Source organism: Arctopsyche grandis, chromosome 12, assembly GCF_051622035.1.
Source record: "Arctopsyche grandis isolate Sample6627 chromosome 12, ASM5162203v2, whole genome shotgun sequence".
Taxonomy (NCBI): Eukaryota; Metazoa; Arthropoda; class Insecta; order Trichoptera; family Hydropsychidae; genus Arctopsyche; species Arctopsyche grandis.
This window is the reverse complement of record NC_135366.1, coordinates 7,151,962-7,179,443: the sequence shown is the minus strand read 5'-3', so window position 1 is coordinate 7,179,443 and position 27,482 is coordinate 7,151,962. Positions and strand designations below refer to the sequence as shown.

The 27,482-nt window shown below is 33.8% G+C and overlaps 2 protein-coding genes across 3 annotated transcripts in view; both read right to left on the bottom strand.

Annotated features, from left to right (window-relative positions):
• The window catches only part of LOC143920534 (potassium channel subfamily K member 18-like), a 116,768-nt gene extending 94,026 nt beyond the window's left edge, over positions 1-22,742 (bottom strand). Inside the window, exon 1 of the mRNA XM_077443444.1 lies at positions 22,320-22,742. The gene's annotated coding sequence lies outside the window, so the exon portion shown is untranslated. The remainder of the gene's footprint in view (positions 1-22,319) is intronic.
• Positions 22,743-23,301: 559 nt separating this feature from the next.
• On the bottom strand, positions 23,302-26,548 carry LOC143919890 (uncharacterized). Of its 2 annotated transcripts, none has more exons than XM_077442456.1 (2): positions 23,856-26,548; positions 23,302-23,650 (listed from the first exon to the last, which is right to left on the bottom strand). In XM_077442456.1, exon 1 carries the CDS (start codon positions 26,343-26,345, stop codon positions 24,657-24,659), a length of 1,689 nt encoding a protein of 562 aa, XP_077298582.1. In that variant the 5' UTR covers positions 26,346-26,548; the 3' UTR covers positions 23,302-23,650; positions 23,856-24,656. The 2 variants fall into 2 exon arrangements, with proteins under 2 accessions (XP_077298582.1, XP_077298583.1); XM_077442457.1 differs by having other exon boundaries at positions 23,519-24,282; positions 24,371-26,548.
• Positions 26,549-27,482: the final 934 nt, after the last annotated feature.

The window sequence follows — 27,482 nt, the reverse complement described above, 5'->3', positions numbered from 1 at the left end:
TATTGGAAATTTTACTAATGATGCTGTTTGATATAACCGATTAATCGATAGATCTTGACATTACACACATACATAAAATTAAATTACATCATAATCAAATATATGTAGCTCGTCTGGTATTATAAATAATTTCATCGATACTCTTGAAAATTTAACTTGGTTTTCCTTAAGTAAAAATCGTCGGCAAATGACGAAAACTAAAGCTTTTCCCCTCTCGTTGAGAAAAAAAAAGACTTTTGGCGATCGGCCGCCCCTTAGTGAGCGAAAGCTTTTCATCGCGCATTTTCACCGATAAGCAGGGGTGAGGCTGCTATTTTTTCACCCAGACGCCACCAAACGATGGAAAACTTCTTCAAGGTGATTTAAAGTTTAACCGTCTAGGTCGATGTTTCGCCATTGACGCGTCCGCGCTTATCAGACCTAGGGGAAAGTGCCATGGTGTGGGGTGTTTCCTGCAACGGGAGATATCCAGAAGGCTTTCAGGGTTTTCCTTATCCACCCCTCCCCCACCGATTCCATCCCTGGACCGGTTCGAGGGTCAGGAAGCTTGGGCGGCACAATGACCGATTCCATTAATCATACACGGGCACAAAGGGCGCGCCCCAGTGTGTGTACATTTGAGACGCTGACACCGAGATTATTCTACGTTATTAACATTGGACCGAAAACCCATTCTTCAAAGCCTTAAGGCGCGAAAACCTCAACGTACACACCACGAGACACGGGCACAATGATGGGTCCTGTGCGGCTTTCCTCCCCCACCCACCCACCAAATCCAGGCCCCCCCGTAGGGGATCTCTGAGCGTAAATTGGTCCATTACTTAAGGTCAAACGTGCGTCTTGTCCTTTCGCTTCGTCGCTTTTCGTACAAATAGTTGTAACGTGTAATTAATGTGTTTGCTTTCATGGGGGTATACGAGCCGTAAACAAACTATTAAAGGTTCAATGTTTGTTCGTTCGCCATGTGCGGTCTAAGAGCGAGGTTGTATTTAAATGCATGTGTGCTGTTTAGTTTCATTTAATCTAGATAATGGAATGTTAATATTAGAGTATGTTCTGAAATACTTGAGTATACCTATGTAGCTATCGGGTCTACGTGACGAGCCAGAATGTTAAATTACAGAAAACACAAATATCGGAAGGCAAAGATTGAAAATCGAAATATCTTAAGTCGAAAGATAAAAAAGGGTGCATGGTAAACGGTACATACTCACTTAATTTGCGCGAACAGGGTACAACAGGAACAAGAGGAACAGGCTTTTCCTCCCGTATTCTGCGCGCGCACATTAATATTAAAAAAAAACCAACATGGCACGCATGCATTTATGGCCATAAAGCATTGATATGTGTTCGAGCCAATTAGGGCGAAAGTACACTGAATTGAACGGCACTAGCACGTTTATGGCATCCCGCTGTGAAAAAACCGCATGGGTTCTTTTTTTGCCACATGTTTCTACGACATTTCATGAAATACGGGAATCAACGTTATAGATCACTGTTAAACCTATATCAATACAAGGATTTAAGCCTGTGTGCCATAGCATAGATAATGCAAGATTAGATTAGATTATGTGCAAAACTATCTAAAAAATAAAAAAAAACACTTGCCACGTGCCTCTCTGTGTGTTTTCGCCCTTAGATTATCTTATCTTTAAATTCATTTAAAATTTTTAACAAAGGATCAATTTCAATACATTTTACACTTTAATCATAATTTTTTTGTATATTTTTGATTGTATTTAATCTGCCAGGTGAATTTATTTTATTTGGTATTTTAGTATACGTGGAATATTTTTTTTTACTTTTAGGGACATACAGAATAAACAAAAAAAACTATATAACATTTCAATCCTTAATTTTAAAATTTTAGATTGAAAATTCTGGTAATTTTTGACGTACTATGTTATTTAAATAAAAATTAATAAAATGTTCCCATGATGCTGTTACAGGTATAAAACTATGGCCTACCTATGGTATAAAACTTTTATAGTATATGTATTATAATTTTTTTAAATCATATTTAAAAAGTAGTGACATTGTGGGTAGTATGGTTTTGTTAATTTGCCAAGAAACCGTTTCAACGATGAGATCAGATAAATTGGCAAACTCTAATAGGAAATGCTCGACATGGAGTCACAACCAGGTCAGTAGTTACCGTGTAATGCATTCAAATGAGTGATTACGGGTTCATTCCCTGGCCCAGTGCTGCCAGCCAGACCTAGGATATGTGACTCCAGGTCGATCGTTTCCTATCAGAGTTTGCCAATTTATCCGATTTAATTGAAACGATTCTAAAAATTTGGCAACCTACCCTATCTCTTGCAAAAACTAGAGTTGCTGAAAAATAAAATGCTGTAAATTTTTGTTAAATTTGTCCATAGATGAGATACTCTGTAACATTTCTCTGTAATTTGATTATGGATGTTTATATAATAATCTATATATAATTCCATGTTTGACCAACAGAAACACAGAAATACTACTGAATAAATTCTTTTCAATGTTGGTCAACCCAGGAACCTCTCGGTGATTGTATCAAACGTGTATTAAATTTATAAAATAGTAGTGATTTTACCAGGCTTCGTTCGGTATTTGTAATATGTTTCACTTAAACATGGCCAATCTAATATAGTAGATATTTTATTAAATTTATTTGATTAGTTTAATTTTATTTAAATGTACTTGAATATTCATTTGTTTTTCTACAAATCAACAATATTTAACAAAGTCTCTTTAGAAATTATGTATATATTAGATGATAATCAGTAGTATTAAGTAAGTAAGATAATCAGTAGCAGTGAAATTCTAGCTGCAAATGCTATATATGTATTGTTATGTACCTCGCTTATCAATGCAGTTGACTAACCAGTAGGGATAAGGGTAGGGAATTTAAGTAAGACCAGTAGGGTAGGGAATTTGAGTTAGATCAGTAGGGTAGGGAATTCAAGTTAGTCATCACCATCGAGACCCCGAGAGTGGTAATCGTCACCATCGAGGCTCCAAGAGTGGTAGTCATCACCATCGACTCCGAGAGTGGTAGTCGATACCATCGAGACTCCGAGAGTAGCAGTCAACACATCAGCAGCAGAATAAAGTTAAAGTGAAATAGTTATACGTATCTCAATTAAATTCTCCGGTCCATAATTAAATTCTACCAATAAGATAAATATAAATAATAATAAAAAAATAAATTTAATAATAATAAAGAATGAAAAAACCAAGTAGTTTTAAAAAAGAAAAAATATTTAATCTTTCATTGAAACGTAACAGTATACATACAATATACAATATAAATATTTACGCAAAGATGAACCACATCAATTTTATGAACGTAAATATTTGTACAATATTTACCGATTTATTTTGCCCAAAAATATGATACATAAATATGTACATAAGTATAGTTTTCGAAATTTCAATGAGATTTTGTCAAAACATATGTATATGTAAATTAATCTTTAAAAAAAATATTTCGGTACACAAGAAAATGCCGAATCGACTAAAAGGGATCATATGTTCGAGAATTCGGCCCGAGGGCGTTAGTTTCGCCCTATAAATTTCACACGTAAGAGACCCGCGAGAGGGGGAGGCGTGAGGCGAAATTGAGGAAGGGGGGAGATTGTACCCCAAACTCTGGAGGAAACTTTACACTTCTGCTCTGTCCTAGTTCTCCTCCTGTGGGACAAATTGTGTTTTATTTGTTCGGCCGGACTTCCACCGAACAAATGCAATTTATCGCTGTGGAACGCGCGAGCCACCGGATGGGGTGAACCGGAAGTCACGTGACGCTCGGTGACGTCACTCGGCGTTATTAAATTTTTAAGTTTACGGCCCGGCCGTTATTCCGGAATGAAAGGCACTAAAGCTCGCCCGGAACGTACTCCGTAAAGTTACATCGTACCTTTACGTGCATATACAGGCTGTGTCGAAATTTGCACTATTCAAATTAAAAGCTATGCACGTGGATGTATAATTTGTACGTTCTGCATTCGCCGTCACGTTAAATGGGTTTAATTGAAAATTCTAACTCCACCGGTTGGTGAATGTAAATATATGTATATGCTCACTGGTTAAGCCATTGTTAGCCAGTAGAGAGGCCGCGAGTTCAAATGCTGACCGGTACGCTGCTGGCGAAATCTGGATGGTTATTAACCTCAAATCAACGTCTTCCATTAGAATTCACCTTAATTTTTCTTACAATAAAAATCGGCATACCCCCACCCCTCCTCGGCCTCTCCCAAACGTGCCTGTAACAAATAAGATTTGTTGATTGTTGCTAAATATGCTTACCTAAATTTGTAGAATGAGCTTGACCATATACTATGTATGTCGTTAGTATTTTTATGTGCTTGTAATTGTTTAAATACCTATGCATGTGTAAAGTTTGGGTCCCCTGTGAAACATCAACTCTCGTTAAATGAACTCTCCGTTTTTGGTACACGTCTCGTCAGCTTGGTACTAGGAGTATATGAAAAAAATTTTATTAATTGAAATGAATTAAATATATAATATATGCATGTAGCTGTAATAGACTTAAAATCATTAATGTGTTTTAAAATTTATGACAAAGTATATATTCAAGTTTAGAAACGGAGAGTGGTGTCAAAAATTTACTAGATAGATTTTGTGTATTCATGAAGAGTTGGGAAATATTTCATATTGAAAATATTACTTATTCTATATCAATTTAAGTCATGACAAATACATATTTGCGGTTTTCGTTAATTTTATGAAATTGAATTATTGGTTTTGATTTTTATTTTATTTTATTTTGATATAATTTACGTTAATAATTTGCGCTATAATATACATAAAATCGGACGCGATGTGCGTATGTACATACATATGTGGCAGACGCGTGGAGAAACAGCCAATCAGAGTCACAGATGCGCACAGCCAATCGGCGTCAAGTGGTCGAGGAGACGAGGAAAGCGGAGAAGTGGGGGGGGGGTGGAGCGTTTGACATATGTGACATCAGGCCGAGCGATGGGTGACGTCAGCGACTAGAGCGTACACACATACACATATCTACGAAGACACACACACACACACACATTCATCATTTCGAACGGGTGAACGGTTTGGATCGGTGAGAGTGTAATGCGCGCACTCAACTTTTCATGATAAAAGGTCTGTTCATACCTATACAGCACGACCCGAATCCTGCAAGTATCCTGCAAGTACGGACAGTATTCTTTAGTTCATTCTATATGGACGCGCATGAATGCGTAAATGCGCATGCGCGAATGGAGTATGAATACGTCCATATAATGTACCAAAGAATACTATCCGCACTTGCAGGACACCTGCAGGATAAGGGTCGTGCTCGATAGGTATGAACAGACTTTAATACGTGCGCGCGCGCCTATAAATTACCTTACATTACATTAGGTATTTATATATAACATATAACTTTATTTTAATTCGTGTATCAATTCCTTTATGAAACTACCCGTTGAAATCAGCGGGCATATCCACTATTTTAACAAATAATTAACGCATTCAGTGTTAGATATCAAATTTTATATATACATACATATGTATGTACATATATAAAATTCAATGTCTGTTAGTCTGTCTTGTATAGGCCCCTAAACCACTCAACCGATTACGATGGAACTTTCAGGATTTGTTATATGCATGTCCGGGAAGATAACTGTGAAAAAAAAACGGGAAAAACCTCTTAGTAATAATATTTGTAAATACGATTTTACCGACGCGAAAGTATGAAGCGCCATTGTGTAGTCAAGGAAATGTGTTTGTTGGTAACCACGTTAACAGGTTGGTTTATGAAGACAAGACGTTGAAGAGACGTTACTCCATGGCGTTGAGCTCCAACTATCACTTTAAACGGGAACGGAACGCAACGGGAACGAGAACGGGAACGGGAACGGGGGTTGCATTCCTTATTCTGGCATTGCAACGCATACCGGATTCAGCTAGTGTATTATATTGTATACATAAAAAAAATTCTTCTATACTTAGAGCGTATAGTATTTTAAGTTTAGTCGAACAATTTGTGGCGCTCAGTATTTTTTTATCATCCTGTACTAGTAACATACACGTCCTTTTGACAGAATTGTGTGGCGCGCGTCCGAGACATTTATATCCAGCTTTAAAATTAAAGACTTCCTCTCCCCGTTCGCCATTTTTCGTCGGCTTGTTTTTCCATTTGCAATCTCGCCGCGGTCCATCGGTCAGCCTGGCTTTTTGTCCACGTAACGCTTGGACGCTTTTCACGTCCATCCTCATTATTCTACTTATCAATCTGTTTTCTGGAATAGTTGGTACGGTTGCTGTGATGTGATCGATCAAAGGGAAGTGACGAAAAATCCCTCTGGATCCGAACGTCACTCTCAATATACATGCATATATGTACATATGTATATAAAAAAAAATCGTTTAAATTAAATTATACTCATACGTGTACATACACATCTGAATATTATATTAGTTAAAGTGGACGTGTTTGGCTTCGAATCGCGTTAATTGCGCTTGTAAAATTATATCGCACAATTAGGCTAATTGCTTAATTAATTTTGATAATTACACTATGCGATTATTATTCCCAGCATGGAAAAAAGTGTACGAGTACTAAAAAAAGCTCTAATTGCCCCAGACTCGTCTCGGATGAATTTATTATTAAATTCGCGATGGAATTCTATTATTAAATAAGCGATTATGCTCTCATAGTGGTGAAGTTTCCGGAATGAACGCGATAAATTAAGGGTTTGATGGTGTCGATAGGTTTATATAGGGTATGTGAAGAGATGCGTATCAATTGTACGTATGTTGTGTATATATATATATATATATATATATATATATGTATGTACGTACATATATACATATAAAATGTACATGTATACTTTTTTCGGTATAAAGTCGTGTGGAAAAACTGATTGATGATGTTTGCGCAAGCGATACAATATAAATCTGAAGGCTTTTCGCATTTCGTTCGACGTTTACGCTATGGTTCATTTCGCTTTTTTTATTTGACCGAATTTAAGCGATATTTTATTATTATTCTACAGGTCATTTCTTATAGTGAAATATTTTTACTAGAAAAATACGTTTTATTAATATATAAATATGAAGATAAAATTTTAACATTCATATTTATTTCATTTGATCTTCTTTCTCTTTCAATGCCGTCTATACATATCTCAATTATATAAAAATGTAGCATGGACGTGTTGAAGGGTTTCAATTGATCGAAGTGAAATACGCAGTGATTAGTGGTAGAGATAGTTTAACGTTGATCCGTCGACCAGTCAGCTCCAATTGAATGCACGGAACAAATCCACCAAATATTTATACACAATGTGTACTCTCAGTAGAGAGATCATTCATGGCGAAACATTTTTGGCTGTTGTACAAAGCTTGCTCATACGTCGTGGTCCTTTTTATTCGAAAGCACGATCGGGCGGTGATGGTTAACTAGTGTTCGAGGAAAACCTTCTAATATGAGAAAACCTTCAAAAATAAATTAAAATTAGTTATAAAACAAAAATTTCTTGCATTCTGTCATTTTGTATACAATTCGTTAAAAAAATTATGTGTGTATATTTTTACTAGATTTTATATTGTGTTTGAGGTTATATAAAATCTCCATATTTTACAGGATAAGAAACGTTAGGATTAGATAATAATATAGCATAAATTAAAACAAAAAGTTTACTTGACCAAACTGGTAGACAGGCCGAATTGGGCAATTGCTTTATATTTTTAAATCAATTATTATAATTTATAAAATTAAAACTATTTCTTAACAAGAAGCGAACGAACGACGTATAAACTGTAATTATTATAACCAAATCAATAGATATTGAATATTCGCGTTGAATCTTGTCTATGAACTGCGTGGCCCATAATTCTTCCACTAACTAATTAAAAAAAAACTAGTACATGTACCAAGGACATGTTTAGGTTGATAGGAAAAGAAAAGAACGTTATATCCGCTGGCTTTTAGATATTATTTAATTTATATAATGTGCTACAAATACGGCCCCATTGGCAACTTGCCCCGCCCTAAAAGGTTCAAAATCCAAGGTCGAGTAATTATATTCTTCAACTTTGATCTATAATTGGTAATTTCATCTGCTGGAATTCAATACGTAGCATAACAATTCAATATGTAAGTGTCTTAGTAAATAACTTATTACAAGTATTTTTAGTCTTGTTACCTTCTACAGGGAATAGAAATAAACAAATAAAAATATTCAGAAGGAATGATTCAATAAAGTCACAATCGAGTAGAATCATTTCAAAAGATTAATTTATCTATTTATATGTATAATAAATATATAATTTGAACTATGTAAATCAAGAAATATCAGTAAATTTGTTTTTTAGTATGTATTCAGGGCCACCGAGAGGAATCCCGGGCCCTGAAAAAATAATTTCATATCCTATGACAAACTAAAAAAAAATCTTATAGATATATTTTAAATATGTGAAAAATCAGACTATTAGTTACCTGTAGCAACCCCAAGGTACCGGCCGTAAAACCATATGTTGGCCAATGCTTCGCCAGTAAGCATCCACTTCCTCCCTGGCCGCCGAAATAAACAGTTGTGCATTACCAACAGTCGTCTCACTCGCCCTACCCCCATATGCTAAATGCTCTTTTTTTAAATAATCGAATATGAAAGTATGATATACATAAGTATGACTCAAAGAATGCGCGGTTCGAAAAATAATAAACATTTAGCATTAAAAAAATATATGTTTCTTTTTTATGTAGGATAAAATAAAATATAATATCGATCAGTCGAACGTCCCAACACGGGGCCCCTCAAGTAGTCCGGGCCCTGAAACTTTAACCCTAGCCTCCCCCCCCCCCCTTTCGGTGGCCCTGTATGTATTACTTTGTGTAGAGGAATATTATATTGAACAATATAAGTGATTAGTTTTTGGCGTTGATATTGGAGCACAAAACATAGATAGAACATACATATATACATATATATGTACATACATAGACAAATCCTCATATAAACAATACCGAAAACCGTTTTGTACATCCGTTCAAAACTAAAGTCAAACACAAGATAGACGATATTACGTCTCCGGTTTGCAACCGGTTGCCGATCATTATTGCCTCAGTGGGTCGTCAAATTATCATGAAATCCGTCCGAAACGCCAGAAGTGGTTCCAGAATAACTTTGAAGATTGTTGTCGCCGTAATTGGTAATATCTCTCGCTCGGATGGAGATGGCGAAACGTCTCGTGGTCCTCTGATTTTGACGGTGGGTAAACTTCGAAAGCTCGTCGTCAAGTTTGCGGCCAAGTTTTGAGGCCCTATTGAGATTTGTGCGACGGACGGACGGACACGAAAACTTGTCACCGAAACCCACGCGGTTCAACTTTAACTCCCGAACCGATCCCGAACCCCGAGAGGATTTCGGGATCTTGGATGGAAATAATCGACGCTTTCGTATCGACGACTCGAACACGCTATTTCGGATACGCACTCGTGTTCTAAACGTACAGGCTGGACCGAAAGCGATTACGGCATCTGCATCCATATACATAAAATAGAAATCGTAATTCAGACTCGTCAAAATCAATACTTTTATATAATGGTATTATATAACATTAATGTCATTTGATAAATACCACATTTGATTTATTTTCTTTTATTTTTTAAAATTTTTTTACATATATACCAGGAAGGCCTTACAGGTAAATCCCAATGCGCCTTCCTGGCCAATTACAAATACAAATGCAGCATTTTTATTATAAGTCGTTGAATTGCGAGACACTGAAAAAACTCGCAAATTAACGAGACATCTATGAATTGTACATAAATTTTTATTGTACATCAATCAAATTTCAAATAGTGGTGACATAGTAGGTAGGAAGGATTTTTAGCCAATTTTTTTTTCCGGGAACCGTTTCAACAATGAAATCAGAGAAAATTGGCAAACTCTGATAGGAAACGATCAACCTGGAGTCACAAATCCAGGTCTGACCAACAGCATACTCTGAAAAATTCATTTTTCATTCAGGGATAGAACCCGGCACCTTATTGACGGTAAAGCAGAAGCTTAACGTCCGAGCTATGCTGCTGGCTAATATGTAGGTATGTATCAAAAAACTACATCCATATGTACGTATACATATGTATATGTATGTCAACATGATTTCATCCAAAACCAAGGAACATTTACATAAAATTCAAATATAATAGACTAGCAAAACTTTGGTTCAAATTTTTATATAGGCAGGGCCGTAGAGAGAAAATCCGGGAGCCGGTACAAATTTGAAAATCCGGGCCCTCCCCTCTTGACCCATTTTAATTCAAAATATTAAAAAAAAAAAAAACAAGTAATGTGGTTATTTCAATTAATATCGTTTGCTAATAAATAAAAATGTATTTCATATTAATTTATATACATAAATACAATACAGTGAAACAAATGAAATTAATTAAATACAGCAATAAGCTATAACAACATATAAATGAAAAATTAAATAATTAAAACATATGAATGTTAAAAAATAGTTTCATTTTAAAAAAATAATGCTGTCATACATACACGAAATAAAAATTAAACATACATGTATTAGTAATAACCATACTAACACACTTGTGAAGAGTCTCGGTGATTACAACAAAATGTCTATACCCTTCAGGTATAAACACAGATTACCTAAACACAATCTGCTTTAGGTCATCGACTTTAGAGAGTCTTTAATTAATATTATGTATTAGATGTATTATGAACATTTATAAGGATTGTAAATAAGTTTTTGAGCTCTTTTTCCTATTATGCTTTAGATTAACATTAGAACAATATAATACTGTGATTACTAACCAAATTAAATTAAATTGTAAAATAGAAAATGATCAGTAGATCAGTAGCTATTAAAATAGATATAAGATGTATTGTGAACATAATTTCGTAATAATAAAAAGCATTTAAAAATCAAAATCAAAATCAAACATACATGTAAAACATGTATAACATTATATAACATAAAAAAACCGTAAAATATCAACTTATATTATTTATGAAAAAGCAAGTACACAGAAGGTAAATAATGTATTGAATTTGGGATGATTTTTTCTGTGAGAGCGTTTTAAAATGTCTCCATATATGTACATACATGTAGCCATACTGACGACTTGGAGTTGATCTGTAAAGTCACTATGGCAAATTTGTAAATAAATAAATATACATACTTCAGATTGATACATGTTCATTATTTGTAAACATAATCAACATAGAAAACAGTTTAATAGTAAAAATGAATTCGTAAACGACAAATATTATTAATTTAAAAACTAACTTTGATTTGAAATATTCTAAATCCAGTCTACCGTTAGCAATTATACAGGAAAATTTTAACATGTTTGAATAACGTATTTTCTTATAGTCGAAAAACAAACGGATACTTTTAACAATTTAAATCAATCATTTATTAGTATATTTCTGTTGAATTATTCTACGAATAGCTCGTGCATCACATTTGCAATTTTAAGTTAAAAGTTACATAGAAAATTTTCAAATACATAGGTAAATGTGAAAGATTTTATCTTTATTGTCGATGTAAAAATGCACTAATCCCGTACTTTTAATTGCCCGCTTGTTACCTGCTTGAATCGGCAAAGGGTTATTTTACTCATTTGTCTTGGATATTGTGACGAGGGAACTGACCATTCTGAACACCAGAACAGATCTTTCCCTAAATTTTCGTATGCCATAAGTAGGTAAAATCCGTTACTCGAAAACACTAATACCATTTTGCTTAGTGTCACAATATCATTCTGAACATCAGAACAGATCTTTCCCTAAATTTTATTATGCCATAGTAGGTAAAATCCGTTACTCGAAAACACTAATACCATTTTGCTTAGTGTCCAAAAAACCCTAAGAGTATAAAGGCCAAATAATGCTTTTATGCTTTTGCTAAAAATGTACATATTATTTGCATACCCTTTCCTCCTCCTCTCGTCGGCCTTAGTTATATGAGCCGTTATAATTGAAAATGGCAATTTCCGAGATTCTGGAAACACCGCATAAACAATTTGTGAATTAAGTTAAACAGAAAGTGTTTTTGTAACTATTGGAAAGTCGGACTTCCGCCATTTTGAAATATAACGCCTCATAGTATAATAGCAAAAGTAGCTAATTGTTCTTCTGTTTAAGTTCGTATGTTACACATTTACTTGTATAGCTTTATAATAAGCAAATTAAAATTTCATTTCATTAAGATGGCCGCATTATGGTGATTTATCATCGCTGAGTTTTTCGTTTCAAAATAAAATATCAATATCCCAAAAGATTGGATTTTTAAGAGTGGTCTTCTCAAATATAAGAGTGGATTTTTCGCATATAAAATACAATTTTTTTTATTTATTTATACGCATATGGATATACATAAATATGTACATACATACATATGTAGATACAACGAGCTGTCTCGCGATGTCAAATAAGCGATTTGATTAAAATAATACGAATCATTTTTTGAAAATTTATTCAAGTATGTAATATATGTGTGTTTTTGAGCATATTAAGCGCACGAAATCGAGAAATTAAATTAGCATTTATAAGACGAATATCTACACGTACATGTTGTGCTTACGTCAAAATACGTTAACTGTGTACAAGTTATTTAAATAATTCAGACTTTTTCGGTATGTTCATATATGTACGAGTAATGTAATCGAATTTGCGTTTCCAGATTTATTTTTTCTTTTTATTTTCACATATGTGTTCGCATATTTATCAATTTGACGTAACTCACGTTTGTTTGAGATTTCTTTGTAGACGACATTTGATTTTCATATGTATCTCAGGGTCAGTATTTTTTATCAAATTTTTGTAGAAAGTATATTTTACTGTTATTTAAAAATTATTATAAAATACATAGGCATATTTTAAAAATTTCTAATTAAATATCAATTCAAAAATGAATAATTAATAATGAACACAGCTAACCCGTAACATTTACGTCACAAAATAGTACACAGAAGCCTCGCTTTTATTGTATAAAATTTCACGTAAAAATATCAGTTCATTTCTGTACATGACAGAGGTATAAAAGAATCCAATTATTTAAATATTTTTATAAAATAGGCCGTATTTTCTTTTAAATGTTTTCGTAATAATATGATAAGACACATTTCTAATATTAGAAGTAAAGGAAACATTGTGATATACTTTGTCTTATGTACATAAGTGGTACATATAAAGCAAATACATTTTATTTTTTCTGTTCAAAATTGTCGAAAACATCCCAAATCATATTTAATTTATATTTATATATAGAAATTGAAAATGGCCTGTATTTATTTCGTCAGCATTTTTTTTGGTTTGGTCAATAAATAGACGATCAGTTAGCTATGTATATTATCGGTCACTAATTACTCAACTATTGTCTGCTTGTAAAATAATACTTAAACAGTCTATATATTTTCACAAAATTTTTGTAAAAGTTACTAACCGTTTATTGAATAAAATTGACAATTTAAATTGTTGCCTTGGAAAATTATATTAAATATACACCAATGTAAGTGTATAATAATAATAATAACTTTTTATTCCAGGCGATAGGGAGAATAGTGCAATCTCCAACACCCATATAAATAATATATAGATAATAACATTATTGAAAAATAATAATAAATAATAATAACAATCAATCAATTCAATGTCCATTTAAGGCGGTCAGTGGAGTAGCTCCATCCATGGAACATATAGTGAAGAATGCAAATGAGAAGATGCAGCAGCAATAAGACAATTAGGAGACAAAAATATACGAAGACGTAGAGAGGCTGCTCTCATCCTGAGAATGGCCTCAAAGTGAGGCACATGCCCTTCCACAAACATTTACGACGCGCTGCAGCCTCTAGGTAGCCTAAAGAGACCACGCTAGCAGTTGTTATATTGTACTTTTATCTTCCTCAACGTCTCCCGCTTGTATCTGGTCCATAATTCTCCAGTATAAAGGCTAGTACAAAAGGACATAAATAATTGTGTCTACACTGTCAATTAACCTCTACACTGCTTACCAGCATATTAGCCCTTACACAAATAGCTCTTCTTTGCCTTTCGATTTCACGGTCATCAGAGAGATCCTCCGTCAGCAGGTATCCCAGATACTTGACTTCCCTAACGGTTTCAAGTCCATCTAAAATAATGTTGGGGTCGAAATGAGGACCTCAACCGTATCGAAAAATCAGTACCATGGATTTACCCGTATTATACCGCATATTATGTTCAGCAGCATAACGCGAGCAAACTTCCAGGAGGCGATTCAGAGCTGACGGAGAAGGCGCCAAGATCACCATGTCATCCGCATAGCTGATGTGGTTACTGCATATTCCGCATACGTGGCAACCAACTCTAATATGTCGAAGGCGATAAGAAAGTTCATCCATTTACAAGTTGAATAAGCCAGGAGACATTGACCCATCCTGTCTAACCCCGCACTTCAAAGAAGTGGAATCAGAGTGGGCATTCCCCCAGCGTACATGGTTGAACTGATTCCGGTGCCAGGATGCTAAAAAACTCACGATTTTACTTAGAGCTCCCCTTTTAAACAGTTTGGACCAAAGTAAATCATGATTCACTCGATCAAAGGCCTCGGATAAGTCTAGAAAACAGGCGTATACGGAAGTTTTTCGCGATGTGTATGTACATATGTGTTTTCACATCATTTGAATATTAAATCTAAAGCTTGAACATAGAAGTACAGTTCCCACAATGTAATGACTGTCGCTTAAATCAACTTACTAACATATGTATGTAAGTAGATTTTAGACAATTAAGCTTTCTTTATAAGAATATAATATTCATTTAAATATACATCATTTATAACTTTGTATCATACTGTGTATGTATATTAAGTGAATTGCATATGTGTACAAATACAGTACAAACTTGATAAATTTGGGTCAAATTTGATAATCAATACGGCTATTGAATCACCCAAGGTTGTAGTCAATTCTCAATTGCCATCTTAACACATTCGCATATAAGAGACACACGTAAGTATGTACGTGTGTCGGTTCTTCGATAATTTGCGGCTGTGGTGTTAATTATAAGGCCGGACATAGTCATTAAAGACGCTCGCGCGCAAGGGGTTTATTTTTGACAGTGGATTACTTCGACTATGTAATTACTGTCAACGTGGCTCGATGATTGATGACTTAATCGACAAGGTCTTGCATGACGCCGGAAGCTTGCCGAAAGCTTTCCGGAAGCTCCCTTCTCCCAGACGCGACGCCCAAGATTCAAAGCTCATCTCAATTTCGGAACACATCAATTTGAATTTTCATTATTATACAACGGCTATACTATATTCTGCATTTTTTTTTTTTAATATTTGTACAATATTTAAAAATAAAAATATAATATATCGTAAACGACGCATTTGCATATATTTAAATTCTCTGCGGTGCTATTTAAATTGTATTATTTTTCCGACGTTCATATTTTGCATAAAGTGTATAAATTGAATTGTTGATCAGTACATATAAATTTAAATCATCATTCGTGTTATTTTATGTGCGTTGTACATTTGTTTTTCGCTTTATTGTTGAATATTTCTATGTTTTCCTCAGATATGTACATTAGGAAAATCTCTTGCGTTTGCGAAGATTATGTTCTCGAGGGATGCGCAAATGTGGAAACCACAAGTGGTGAAGTTCTACGACTATTCTAGAATAGTTTATCTCTTAATTTTGTGGAAACCATTGCTTGGGTTATATTAAGTATGAAGGCTATACAAATAATATATGTATGTTTCATCTTCAATTTTCTTTCTCTGATTTTTTTTTAAATAAATACTAAACCGACGATTCATTTACGTGACCAAAATAAAATTTATCTTTTATAATGTAAAGTATTAGTATGATTTGAAATCGTATGAGAATCGAACGCCAATTCCCAATACGTATGTTTTTTTATATAGAAAAAGTACTTGGAATTGTACAAATAATTCAAATGATAATGAATTATATTAAATATATGAAAAGTTTCAGCTTTAAATTACATATCAGCAATCGCAGCGAATTAATAATTCAAAAAGTGAATAGAATAAAATATATTATATATACATACATATACATATATCACGTAGATCACACACGAGTCTCATTTATTATTCTCTTAGTGCCAGTCTTATACCACTAAAAGAAAAGAACAACCCTCTCGGGATAAATTTTACGACATTCACGTCAGTAAACGCACTAGGTTTGGCACATTTTCGCCTGCTTGCTTTACGATTTCGCGCCTATACATTTCCTCGACGGAAACCTCCCAAGTACCAGGAAGCCTGTCGGGAAAAACTTATCGGGTCTCTTGGCTCCCCGGGACTGTGATCCTCGGGTTTTGCCAATTTGCCGATTCGCGAGTAGTATTTTAGGGGTAAACCCTCACCCGTTCCGGGGATGTCCCGTCGAGATTCAGAGGATCGGCCCTTTCTGAATTTCACGTGGATAGAAATCGAATCGGTACCCTGAATTATCTGATCGGAAGGTGATTCGAGTGCTATCGGTGCCTTATTTAACGATTGGATTCGTATTTGGAAATTGTTCAAAGCCCTTTACATCACACGAACAAACATATATACATATATGAACAAATATAATGTTTTTCTCAAATTTTTGTTTGTATTATGTACTGTAAAGCATATATTGTTTAACAAATCGATTGTTCTCAGTATCAGAGTTTAAATAATGTGCTTAAATTGCGGGAACTCTCATGTAAGCATTCAATACAAATTAATTTCCAAAAATGTATCAGATAACGTTATAATTATGTTCGCTTACTTTGTTCTGTAGAAAAAATATTAAACCGCAGGATATAAATTTTGAAAACTCTTAAGAATATTTGCTGGGGGCTTTCCGAATCAGAACTCTTAAATATATACGTATTTATGTGTATGTATGTATTATATGTATGTACGTATAATGTGAAGGGTATCGTTACGGTAATATAAATGTTCGGTCGATTATACAATTTGTGGCGTTCGTTCTTATGGAGATTTTATTCAAAATTCTGCGTCCATTTCCAGAAAAAAAGATGTCATATGCCTTATTCATGAGTTTCTTTTGTATTTTATGAAAAGAGCTGACAAATCCGCCGTAGTTAGGAAACCGTTTATAGCGGAAGCAATAAACCATATAAGAAGAAACGTGCAAATCTACTTTTCCCTACAATGCGAGGGAAATTTTGACGCATTTTTTTATTCATAGTTAAAAATATATCTTTTAAAATTGATATTTCAGTTAAACGATAGCTTTTAATTGGATTATCGAAAGTGTGTTGAATTTGTTGGCGAAGAGAGGAGGTACGTATATATAATATGTATAAGCGGTAACTTTTCGCGTTAATCATTTAAAGCGCCCGTGCTTTGAACTTTTCAAAGTTGAATGTTCTACTTTGTATCTACAAGTACTAATATTTAATTTTATGTGAAAATTTAAATTGAGAAAATTTATCATATTTCCAATTATCAACATAAATAAATTCATCTGGAATGGGGGCGAGATGCGATAAATAAATCAAAGTGATTATAATGATATCACAAGTTCAAATATGTATATGTTATTATAATATAATTAAATATGATAACACAATATATCACTAGAATCGTAGAAATTTAAAGACCTTTCTATTGAAATTTTAATTAAATCAATAATATATCGATCAATATTAGCGGTCGTATGTACATAAGTAAAAGTCTTGACTTACATTTTTTTTTCATTTTAAAATCTCATTTTTAGTTTTATTATATGTATCTGTTGTTTTATCTGTGCCTGTGTTAAAATATTGTTATCGATTTAAAAAAATAAGGTTTTTCATAATATTTTCTGTCCCGCTGTTGGCCAGACCTTGGTTTATGACTCGAGGTCGATGGTTTTTTATCAGATTTTGCCAATTTTTACTAGCCTCTTCTTACTTTCACTTACGAATACTGTTAAGGAAAAAATTTGCCTCTTATCCGATCGTTTTCATACTTTTCAATACTCTCTCAATACTCTCTCAATACTCTTTCAATACTCTCTCGAACTTCTCCCTGACGTTTATCCAGCGTTTTTTTTAGCCTCTTCTCACTTTTCGCCATGTCAGATTTCAATTGCTTAAATGCCTATAATCTTTCCTTTTTTCACTCTTTATTTTATAAAATTTGCTTTATTCTGATTTTCGTTGAAATGGTTACTCTAAAATTGGCATCTCTTTTTATCTCTTTTCCTATCTCTCTTGGCTCAATTAATCTCAAGCTATTCAGCGTCTTGAGGTTCACCAATTTGATTATCAAATGCTACAAAAATTTCTCCATAGATGTCACTGTGGATGTTTGTATGAATTCGCATTGCATAAAATGCTTATATTACGTATTTATTGTATTGATTGAATGACTGTATTTATTTTTTAAGTGCACTCGTTGCTTTGGAGCGATCTGTAAAGGTACATAAGTAAGTGTTTATGTTCTATGAAATAAAATAAAATATAATATATGTAATATAACACATGTGAGAAATTATAGTATTAATAAATTCATTTTATTTTAAAACCACTAAACCATAGAAATTGCAAAGTTTCATATTGATTATTCAAAATATATACAAAATAAAATACAAACAATCTTGCGTGTGTTTTGATTTGCACATTAGTATACATACGCTTTCAAAGCAATTGAACGGATTATAAAAATATTATTGAATATATACTATGCCGTAATAATAGCTCTAAACTTAGGTTAAATTGAAAAAGTCTTCGAAATGAACCCGCAAATATTTTTCATCCGCAATTTCAGACGTTCACGAAAAACTTCAACGCGAGTGAGAAAATATGAATATAATTTCAAACTTATCCCGAGGATTGTTTCCTCGCGCGATATTATATTTTCACTCGAGACCAGTTTCCAATTCGCGATTATAAGTTTGAATTTTATCACGGTGCGCGAAGAAATACGCGAGAATTTACGGCGAGATAACAATTTAACTGCGAGTTAAATTTAACTGCCGTATATAAAATATAATCCAAGTGTACACGCAAACGGAGACTTGGTCGGTCGTCTTGAACGATTTCTTTTATTTGCTGGAATTCAAAGCCCACTCGTGTGTATGACCCATTGAACGGCTAAAAGGCTCTCTCGCCTTTAAAGTGCTACCTCGATTACGACGAGGAAAAAAAGAGTATCAATACTGTAACTGGATGTCGACAAAAGCGCTGTATAAATCCCCACACAATGCTGAGATTAATCCCAACAAAAGACTCAATTGTCTATCGAATTTAACACACATTAGCATATTTCAGAGATAACCAAACTCTATACCTGTAAAAATGATATTTAATTTAATTTAATAAGTTACATTAAAAACTGAACTGAAGAAGCTTCTGTAGAAAAAATATTTTACGCTGCAAGAAATCGGTAAGAATTTCAACAAATTGTCTAAAATTGAGAATAAACTTGAACTGGGCGTACCATTAGAAGAAGAAGAAGCTGTTTAAAGGCTGTACCAATACTAAAATTAATTCTACTGCATAAAATTTTCAAATTTTGGGCAAAGCAGTTATTGTGGCTTGATTTTTGATCCAAAATTCACTCGTCATCACGATTGTTAGTAAGATATGACAAATCGAAACCGTCAATATTCATTTATTTCGAAGAAATTGTGAATGCTTTATTGAAAAGCTACAAAAATATATGATTTTATTTTTAAAGTATATGATATGATTTTACGTGTTGAGTCAACATTCGAATATTGAATATCTGAATCTGAAACAAATCAAATAGAACTAAATGTGCTGTAGATTGAAAATAAAAAAAAAATAGGTTCGTATAAATAGTATTCAAATAATTGGATTTGGAACCCCTAGTGTTGACTCATGTATGTTTCTGAGAATATTTTTTTATTTTTTTACATACGTACCTACATCATGTACCATGACAGTAATTACCCCAAGGCGACACACATGGTTATATTATTTTTATACATAAGTATTGACAATTATTCAAATATAATACAATAGAGACATCTATGGAAAATCAGCAAATTTTTTTATACACTTTATTGATCAGAAATACATTTTGTAGGTAGCATCTTTATATATGTAAGATTCAACTAATTCGAGCTAATAACTCGAATTTGCGAAAAATAGAGAGGGAGGATACCGATTTGTTGGATTCTCCACAACAATTTAGCTAGAAAAATCGGAAAATTCTAACAGGAAACGGTTGACCTATTTTTAATAACCAAAGGTCCTCGCCAGTAGCGTATTTGGCCGGGACTTGAATCCGTGACCTCTCTACTATTATGGTATCCAGTGAACTACGCTGTAGCTTGAGAAAATCGGAAGAATTGCTAAATGTATTTATCATTCGTTTCAGTATATTGTTTATTCATTAAACAAAATTTCGTCTTCCAAGTGATGGATTTTATTAGTTTGTTATGATGATACAAAATTAATAAATAAAATTATATACCTGTTAACCTTAATTAAGATTTTCTTATAAAGTAATCCTAATACTTAGAATATAAAATATAATAAAAGCCACAACGAAAAAGGCTTAGCAGGCACTGGCACACCAGCTTAAAGCCTCTAATGCCGAAAGATCAATCGAAATTCATACTCAAAAGTAAAATCGTCAAACGCTTTCTCCCTCGCAAGAGTCACAGCTAATCTTCTCGGGTACTTTGAAAGTGCAAATACGTATGAAATTATTAAGCCGCGTCGACTAAAACACACTCCAGCGCGTGCTTTCGTACATTCATGTTAATAAGACCGTTTATACAGAGGCAAGTAAGTATGAATGTATATTACATACATACATACATACAGTAAATGTTGACCAAATCTCTTATCTCTGTGGTGTTGGAGCGTGGCGATATCTTCTCGCGTATATAGTACGTACATATATATCTCATCACGCGTTCGGCGTAATTAAGTTACCAGCGGTATTATGATTCCTGGAAGTGTTTGGATTGTGTGTATGTACGTGTGTGTAACGATATTATCCTGTATAATAAATGTCCTGGCGCTTCTAGTAGGATATCTCCTGTTTTTACCGAGATTACCGAGCCTTTTGTGAACCCGACTGTGTTTAAACGGCTTAACGCACGGAATGTACGCGGATTGTCAGTTCGTGTCTGTGTGTATATTTTGTATTGAGTGCCTCAATTTTGTTAGAAAATTGTTGAATTTTCGGTGAAAAATTCGCTGGGGATTTCACTTTATGCTGAGGGTATTTTTAAGCAATGTAAACAAGTCGATTCGTAATCCAAACCAATTACAGGCTTGAATGGAACAGGCCAGAGTGAGTGCTATTTATTTTATAATGTTTTACGCTTGAAAATGTTTTATATTTTATATTTTATATTGAAGGAGTCTTCTTGATTGATAATAACATCAAATTTAATCTTAAGCCCGCTATAATTTGCTGACATTAATTTTATACTGGATGTGGATGAATAATAAAACGTTTCATTATTAGATATTTATGATTATATAATATTGTAAGGAAGCATCATTTATAAAATTATATTGATCACTGGTATTTTTCTTAACTTAATTAGATTTTAATAAAATGGTTATAAACCACATCTTATTCTACAAATTTTGTATTATATTATTGTATTTAATAACGCCTACTAATTGTATCAATGATTCATGATGAATGTTCAAATATGATGCATTAATTAAATTTGTATTTTAATATCAAAATCATGTCAAAGTCAAGCCAAAGCCAAATATGTACATGTATAGCCGAATATTATACCTACATATATATGTACAATACATATGTATAGGCAAATGTATTTTCATTATTTGGTTGTAATTTTTTAAATTAAATATGTTTGTATGTACTAATTATCTTATTGAATCCAATATTAATTACTCTTTATATGTAAATTCTGCACGACTCTTGAAAGTATTTGGAATAATTTTTTTTTCTGATAAACGCTGTTTTTCCATCAACTTTGGCATTTGAAGAATTTTATAGTAGTTTTTTGTTTGAAAAGTTTTACATGTATAATATTTATAATCTTATTTTGTCTGTTGAGTTTCTTAACAGATTTGATTTAAAAAAATATTCAATATCTACATACATATGTATGTATCTACATATGTATCTATATATATATATAGATATGTACGAGAAATTAAAATAAAATACATTTTTGATAAAAATGTATTTTTTTCTGTTAATCATTGTTAGTATTTAGTATAATGATTAAAAAATAAATACTGTATAACCTCATTATTAACTATACATATGTATGTATATTTGAAGTATAAATATATTCAAATTAAACTCACAAGATACATCTTCAAGAAGTAAATACTTACCAAAACGAAAGTTGAAGGCGTAAAATCCGAGAAGTTCGCTGAAATTTAGTCAAAATCGGAAAAAACTTTCTTAGCCGTACGCAACAAGAAGCCGTACGCGGAAAAACTTCGAACGTACGATAAACGTCACCGAATACTTGCTAACTTATCGCGAATACTATGTATGTATATGTATTTATCAATTAATAAGTACTGTACGTGAAGAAATATTTCTTTATTGACAAACTATGAACACTTTTCACAATGTTTGGAAGATTTTCACCCGAGGTGGGAAAGTTTGCGCTCGGGAAAATCGCTTCGCGCGGCACGCACTCGATCTCCTGCACTCCCGATCGGCTTTTGGTGCACTTTAAAGTGCACCGGGGTGCACATCGGTGTGCAAGAGGAGCTTCGTCCACACCCCTCGAAGCTCACCCCTAGACTGACAGACTACAGGGGCGCACCCAGCATGCGCGCGCATCCCTAACGCCAACAGAAAAACCACTTGCATAACTCATACACGTCAATTCTACACATATACATACATACGAGAGGTGTGATCAAAAATCTTTGTGAATGTATGATGTTATTATGAGTTTTGGAAAAGTTTTAATTATACGTACATTCTAATGTTCAGTTACTTTCGAAAGTTTGGGTAAAAATAAATTTCAGATTAATTAGTTCCTAGAAACTCGAGATTTTTGTCAAAGTTTGCGTAGAACGTGATCGACTTTGAAAGGTGTAATATAAATATAGATGGTGTAATATATGTTTAATTCCATTTTTATAATATGATTCGTTGTAAAAGTTCGTAAACAAATACATTTAATTTAAGTTTTAAAACAAATCATTCTAAATTTAGTACTAAAATTAAATTTCATTCCAAATTTTGATTTTACTTTTTTATTTTATATCTAAAAGTACTTAAAATTATTTTAAAAATTTATCTTTGTATATACATATAGGATCCGGATGTGAAGGATTCCAAGTGAAACGCAGATTAAGTCAGAACTATGTATTTATTAACACATCTTCGGGCTTGCTCTCCAACAAGTGACCATAACAACACGCATCCGGTCTTTCCCATGCATACCACACTCATACTTTATCCCTTGCAGTTTGACCAACCACAATTACGGCTCGTTTAAAAATCATTCCTACATTTCGGTCATTCCTGACTGTCATTCGCCCTCGGATGACATTCTGTCTTTTATATTTTTACAGCATTTCATCTCACATTCTTTTACATTTCATCTTCTACTCTATACAATATATCATCTTACATTCTTTTAAAACATTTCCTCTATCATCCTCAACAATGTTTCATCTCACATTCTTTTAAAACATTTCCTCTATCATCCTCAACAATGTTTCATCTTCCATTCCATAAAATCATCTTATATTCTTCTAAACATGCTTTCAATTGTCACAATTACAATTTACATCACAATTACAATCATCATCACAACTACATTTCAATACACTTATACATCAATCATTTTACAATTTACATAACAATTACAATTATAACAAATTAATCGTTACACATTTCACTACAAATCAATTTTTCATTTCAACACAATTCAATCTTCAATAAAGTTACACATAAATCATCACAATTACAATTTAAAATTATTTCAAGCAATACAAAACAGAAAGGTATCACAATTACTATGTAAAATTATTACAAGCAATACAAAACAGAAAGGTATCACAACCTTTACAATGACAAGTTAAATTTTTACCCCGGAAACAATCACATTTTAAAACATTACTAGAATTAGCAATAAAACATTAAAATCAATACCTTTACAATGACAGGTTAAATCTTTACACCAGAAACAATCACATTTTAAAACATTACTAGAATTAGCAATAAAACATTAAAATCAATACCTTTACAATGACAGGTTAAATCTTTACATCGGAAATATCACATTTTATAACATTACTAGAATTAGCAATAAAACATTAAAATCAATACCTTTACAATGACAGGTTAAATCTTTACATCGGAAATATCACATTTTATAACATTACTAGAATTAGCAATAAAACATTAAAATCAATACCTTTACAATGACAGGTTAAATCTTTACACCAGAAACAATCACATTTTAAAACATTACTAGAATTACATTTCAATACAGTTATCTTATATTCTTCTAAGCATGTAACCACATTAAAACATGATTCAATGTACCAAGCACTTCCCAAAAAATACTAGAAAAAGCAATAAAACATTACACTTTTCAATCATCAAATTACAAGTAAGGCTTAACTAAAAACCCTCCAGGTATTTCACTTATTCTCTAATTCACAAACGCACACTTCACTTCCATCGGTGCAACTTAAATTCTATCCAATGCCCTCGGCGATTCTCTGTGACTGTCCGAGGAATCTGCCGTCACCCCACAGATATTCTGCTAGTAATTTACCATAAATGAAGTCAACACATATTGGTTCTAGCTCACTGATACATCCAGTAAGTCTTTTCTCAATCCATGGTTCTATTTTCTTTTCCATTGAATTAACATCAATCCGACTACGACTGAGCTTGAAAGTGAATACAGTGTCTTTTGGTGTTGAAATTTTGACTGGGTCCCTTAATCCTTCTTGTGATTTAGCCATATCTTTCTCTTTGTCTTTATGTTTTTCCTTTTCTTTATTCTCATCTTCAGAATTCTTCAAATGACTATAATCCTTAGATCCTTTTCCAAATTGATCATCGGGTGGTTCATCTGTATTTGAAAACGGTATGTCTCCGTAGTCCCAAAGTCTTCTTCTTTGCAATCCATCACCGTCCATACTTCCATCAGCCAGGTTCACACCTCCATCAGCCATGTTCGCATCGTCCTCTTCATCATTGGAAACAATGAGTTCTCTTTGAGCAGACATCTCTCGTGAAGCCCGTTGCTGCAAAGGTCTTTTTCTGTGCAAACCATCACTGTTCACACTTACATCAGCCATGTTTACATCTCCATCAGCCATGTTCGCATCGTCCTCTTCATTATTGGAAACAATGAGTTCTCTTTGAGCAGACATCTCTCGTGAAGCCCGTTGCTGCAAAGGTCTTTTTCTGTGCAAACCATCACTGTTCACACTTACATCGGCCATGTTTACATCTCCATCAGCCATGTTCGCCTCGTCCTCTTGTGTTAGAATACTGACTGGTTCTCTTATTTCTTCTTGTATTGGAATACTGACTGGTTCTCTTATTTCTTCTTGTATTGTCAAGACAGTCTTTGTTTTGGTGCTGTTACATTGAGCTGATATGTGCCCAAACTCGTTACAATTGAAACAACGAGTTCCTCTCGTCTTAAACCTACAGTCGGCTGCTAAATGACCACGTCCACCACAATTGTAGCATCGTGAACTCAGTCTTTCTCGGTTTTCACGGTTTCTCACGGGCCCCGTCACCCTGGGTTCGTCGTCCTCTCTAATTTTCTCGCACTGCGTAATTCGCGTCTTCAGCTCCTTAATAGATCCAGCCCAGCTCAGAATCAATTTTTCGTACTTATCAAACCCAAGTCCACCAATTATGTACGCGATAATCGCCTCTTCCTCAATAAAACTACACTTGGCTGCAATCCCCTTCATCCGGTAGATATAGCTTAAACTGTCTTCTGCTTTTCCCTTTTTCTCTAACCTCAGTTCTCTGTGCACGTCCGCACTATTCAACTGATGGCCAAACTCTCTGGTCAATCGTTCTTTTAATATCGCCCACGTGATTATGCCCGTTTCCGAGTCCAAGAAGTTCTTGGCAGTTCCTTCACACAGCATCCGCCCATACACCAACTGTTGTGTCTCCGTCCAGCCGAGGATTTGCGCGTTTTCTTCGAGGCGCTCAATCCACACTGCAATAGGGCTATTTCTGCCGTTATATTTCGGCAGACCGAAATCAACCTCCAGATCTCGGAAATTGAACTGTGGTATCTCCCTCGTCGTCGTTGCCACTGGCGTCGTCTTTCTCGTCGTGGATATCATCATCGTCGTGAGGCGTGTTCGCTGACGTGACGTCACCGACGTCACGGGCTTCGCCTTCATGCTCGTACCGCGCGTCCTAACCTCAACTGTCAAAACTCCGCGTCGTCGTCTGACCGCTTCCGGCTGTCACTCGAAATGTCTTCAGGCATCCCGGACAAAGCCCCCAAATATAGGATCCGGATGTGAAGGATTCCAAGTGAAACGCAGATTAAGTCAGAACTATGTATTTATTAACACATCTTCGGGCTTGCTCTCCAACAAGTGACCATAACAACACGCATCCGGTCTTTCCCATGCATACCACACTCATACTTTATCCCTTGCAGTTTGACCAACCACAATTACGGCTCGTTTAAAAATCATTCCTACATACATATGTCCAAATTAATTAACGAACCCTCACCTATCAGTGAAATACACATAAATAAGTATTGTTAAATATTGTTATGATATTTTGAACCAAAAAACGCGTTGATTTACGTAATTTTCTGAGTATGAGGCAGACTTTAATATTATATTTTACTTAATATTACCGCAAAATCTTCATAAGCTCTTATAGTCTATTCTTACACAGTGTCAATCTTTCCAACCTTAAATGAGATAATAATCAATGTTGATTTGTTCTGCATCTCGCACGGGGACTTTTCAAAATATGTGTTTCATTATTTTTTGTATTATTTCAAATTGGTTATAAACATACTGGCGCTTTGGATCACGATGGTCTAATTTATTTTTTTTAAATATATGTAAAAATTATTTGCAAAATATATCTACATATCATTATATTTGAAAGTGGCGGAAGTCCAATTTTCAGTTCCAAAAACAATATTTCTGCTTGAGTTAATTCACAAATTTCAGAACCTCGGAAAAGTAGAATAAACCTATTACAGACCACCATTATTTTAAAATATTGTTAAACGCAAAAAATTATATTAAATGTTTTGCGAAATATTTCTCGAAAGGAAGAAAAGTGGACTTATACCACTTTTAATTAAACGGCTCATATATTGATGATTTCATTTCAAGCGACATGATTGTAACGAGCTTCAAAAAGCTCACGTGTCTGCGAACTCAAAGAGAGCTCACCGGTGCATAAGGTTCATCTCCACGTGAGCTTTTAGCGCACTACGTGTATTAGTGCAGAGTACCCGCCCAAAAAGTAGTAAAAGTCATCATTATACGCCTCAACATCGGACT

Bases quoted from the DNA above. Each gene is read 5' to 3' on its own strand.
- LOC143919890 (XM_077442456.1), bottom strand. From the start codon at position 26,345: ATGAAGGCGAAGCCCGTGACGTCGGTGACGTCACGTCAGCGAACACGC.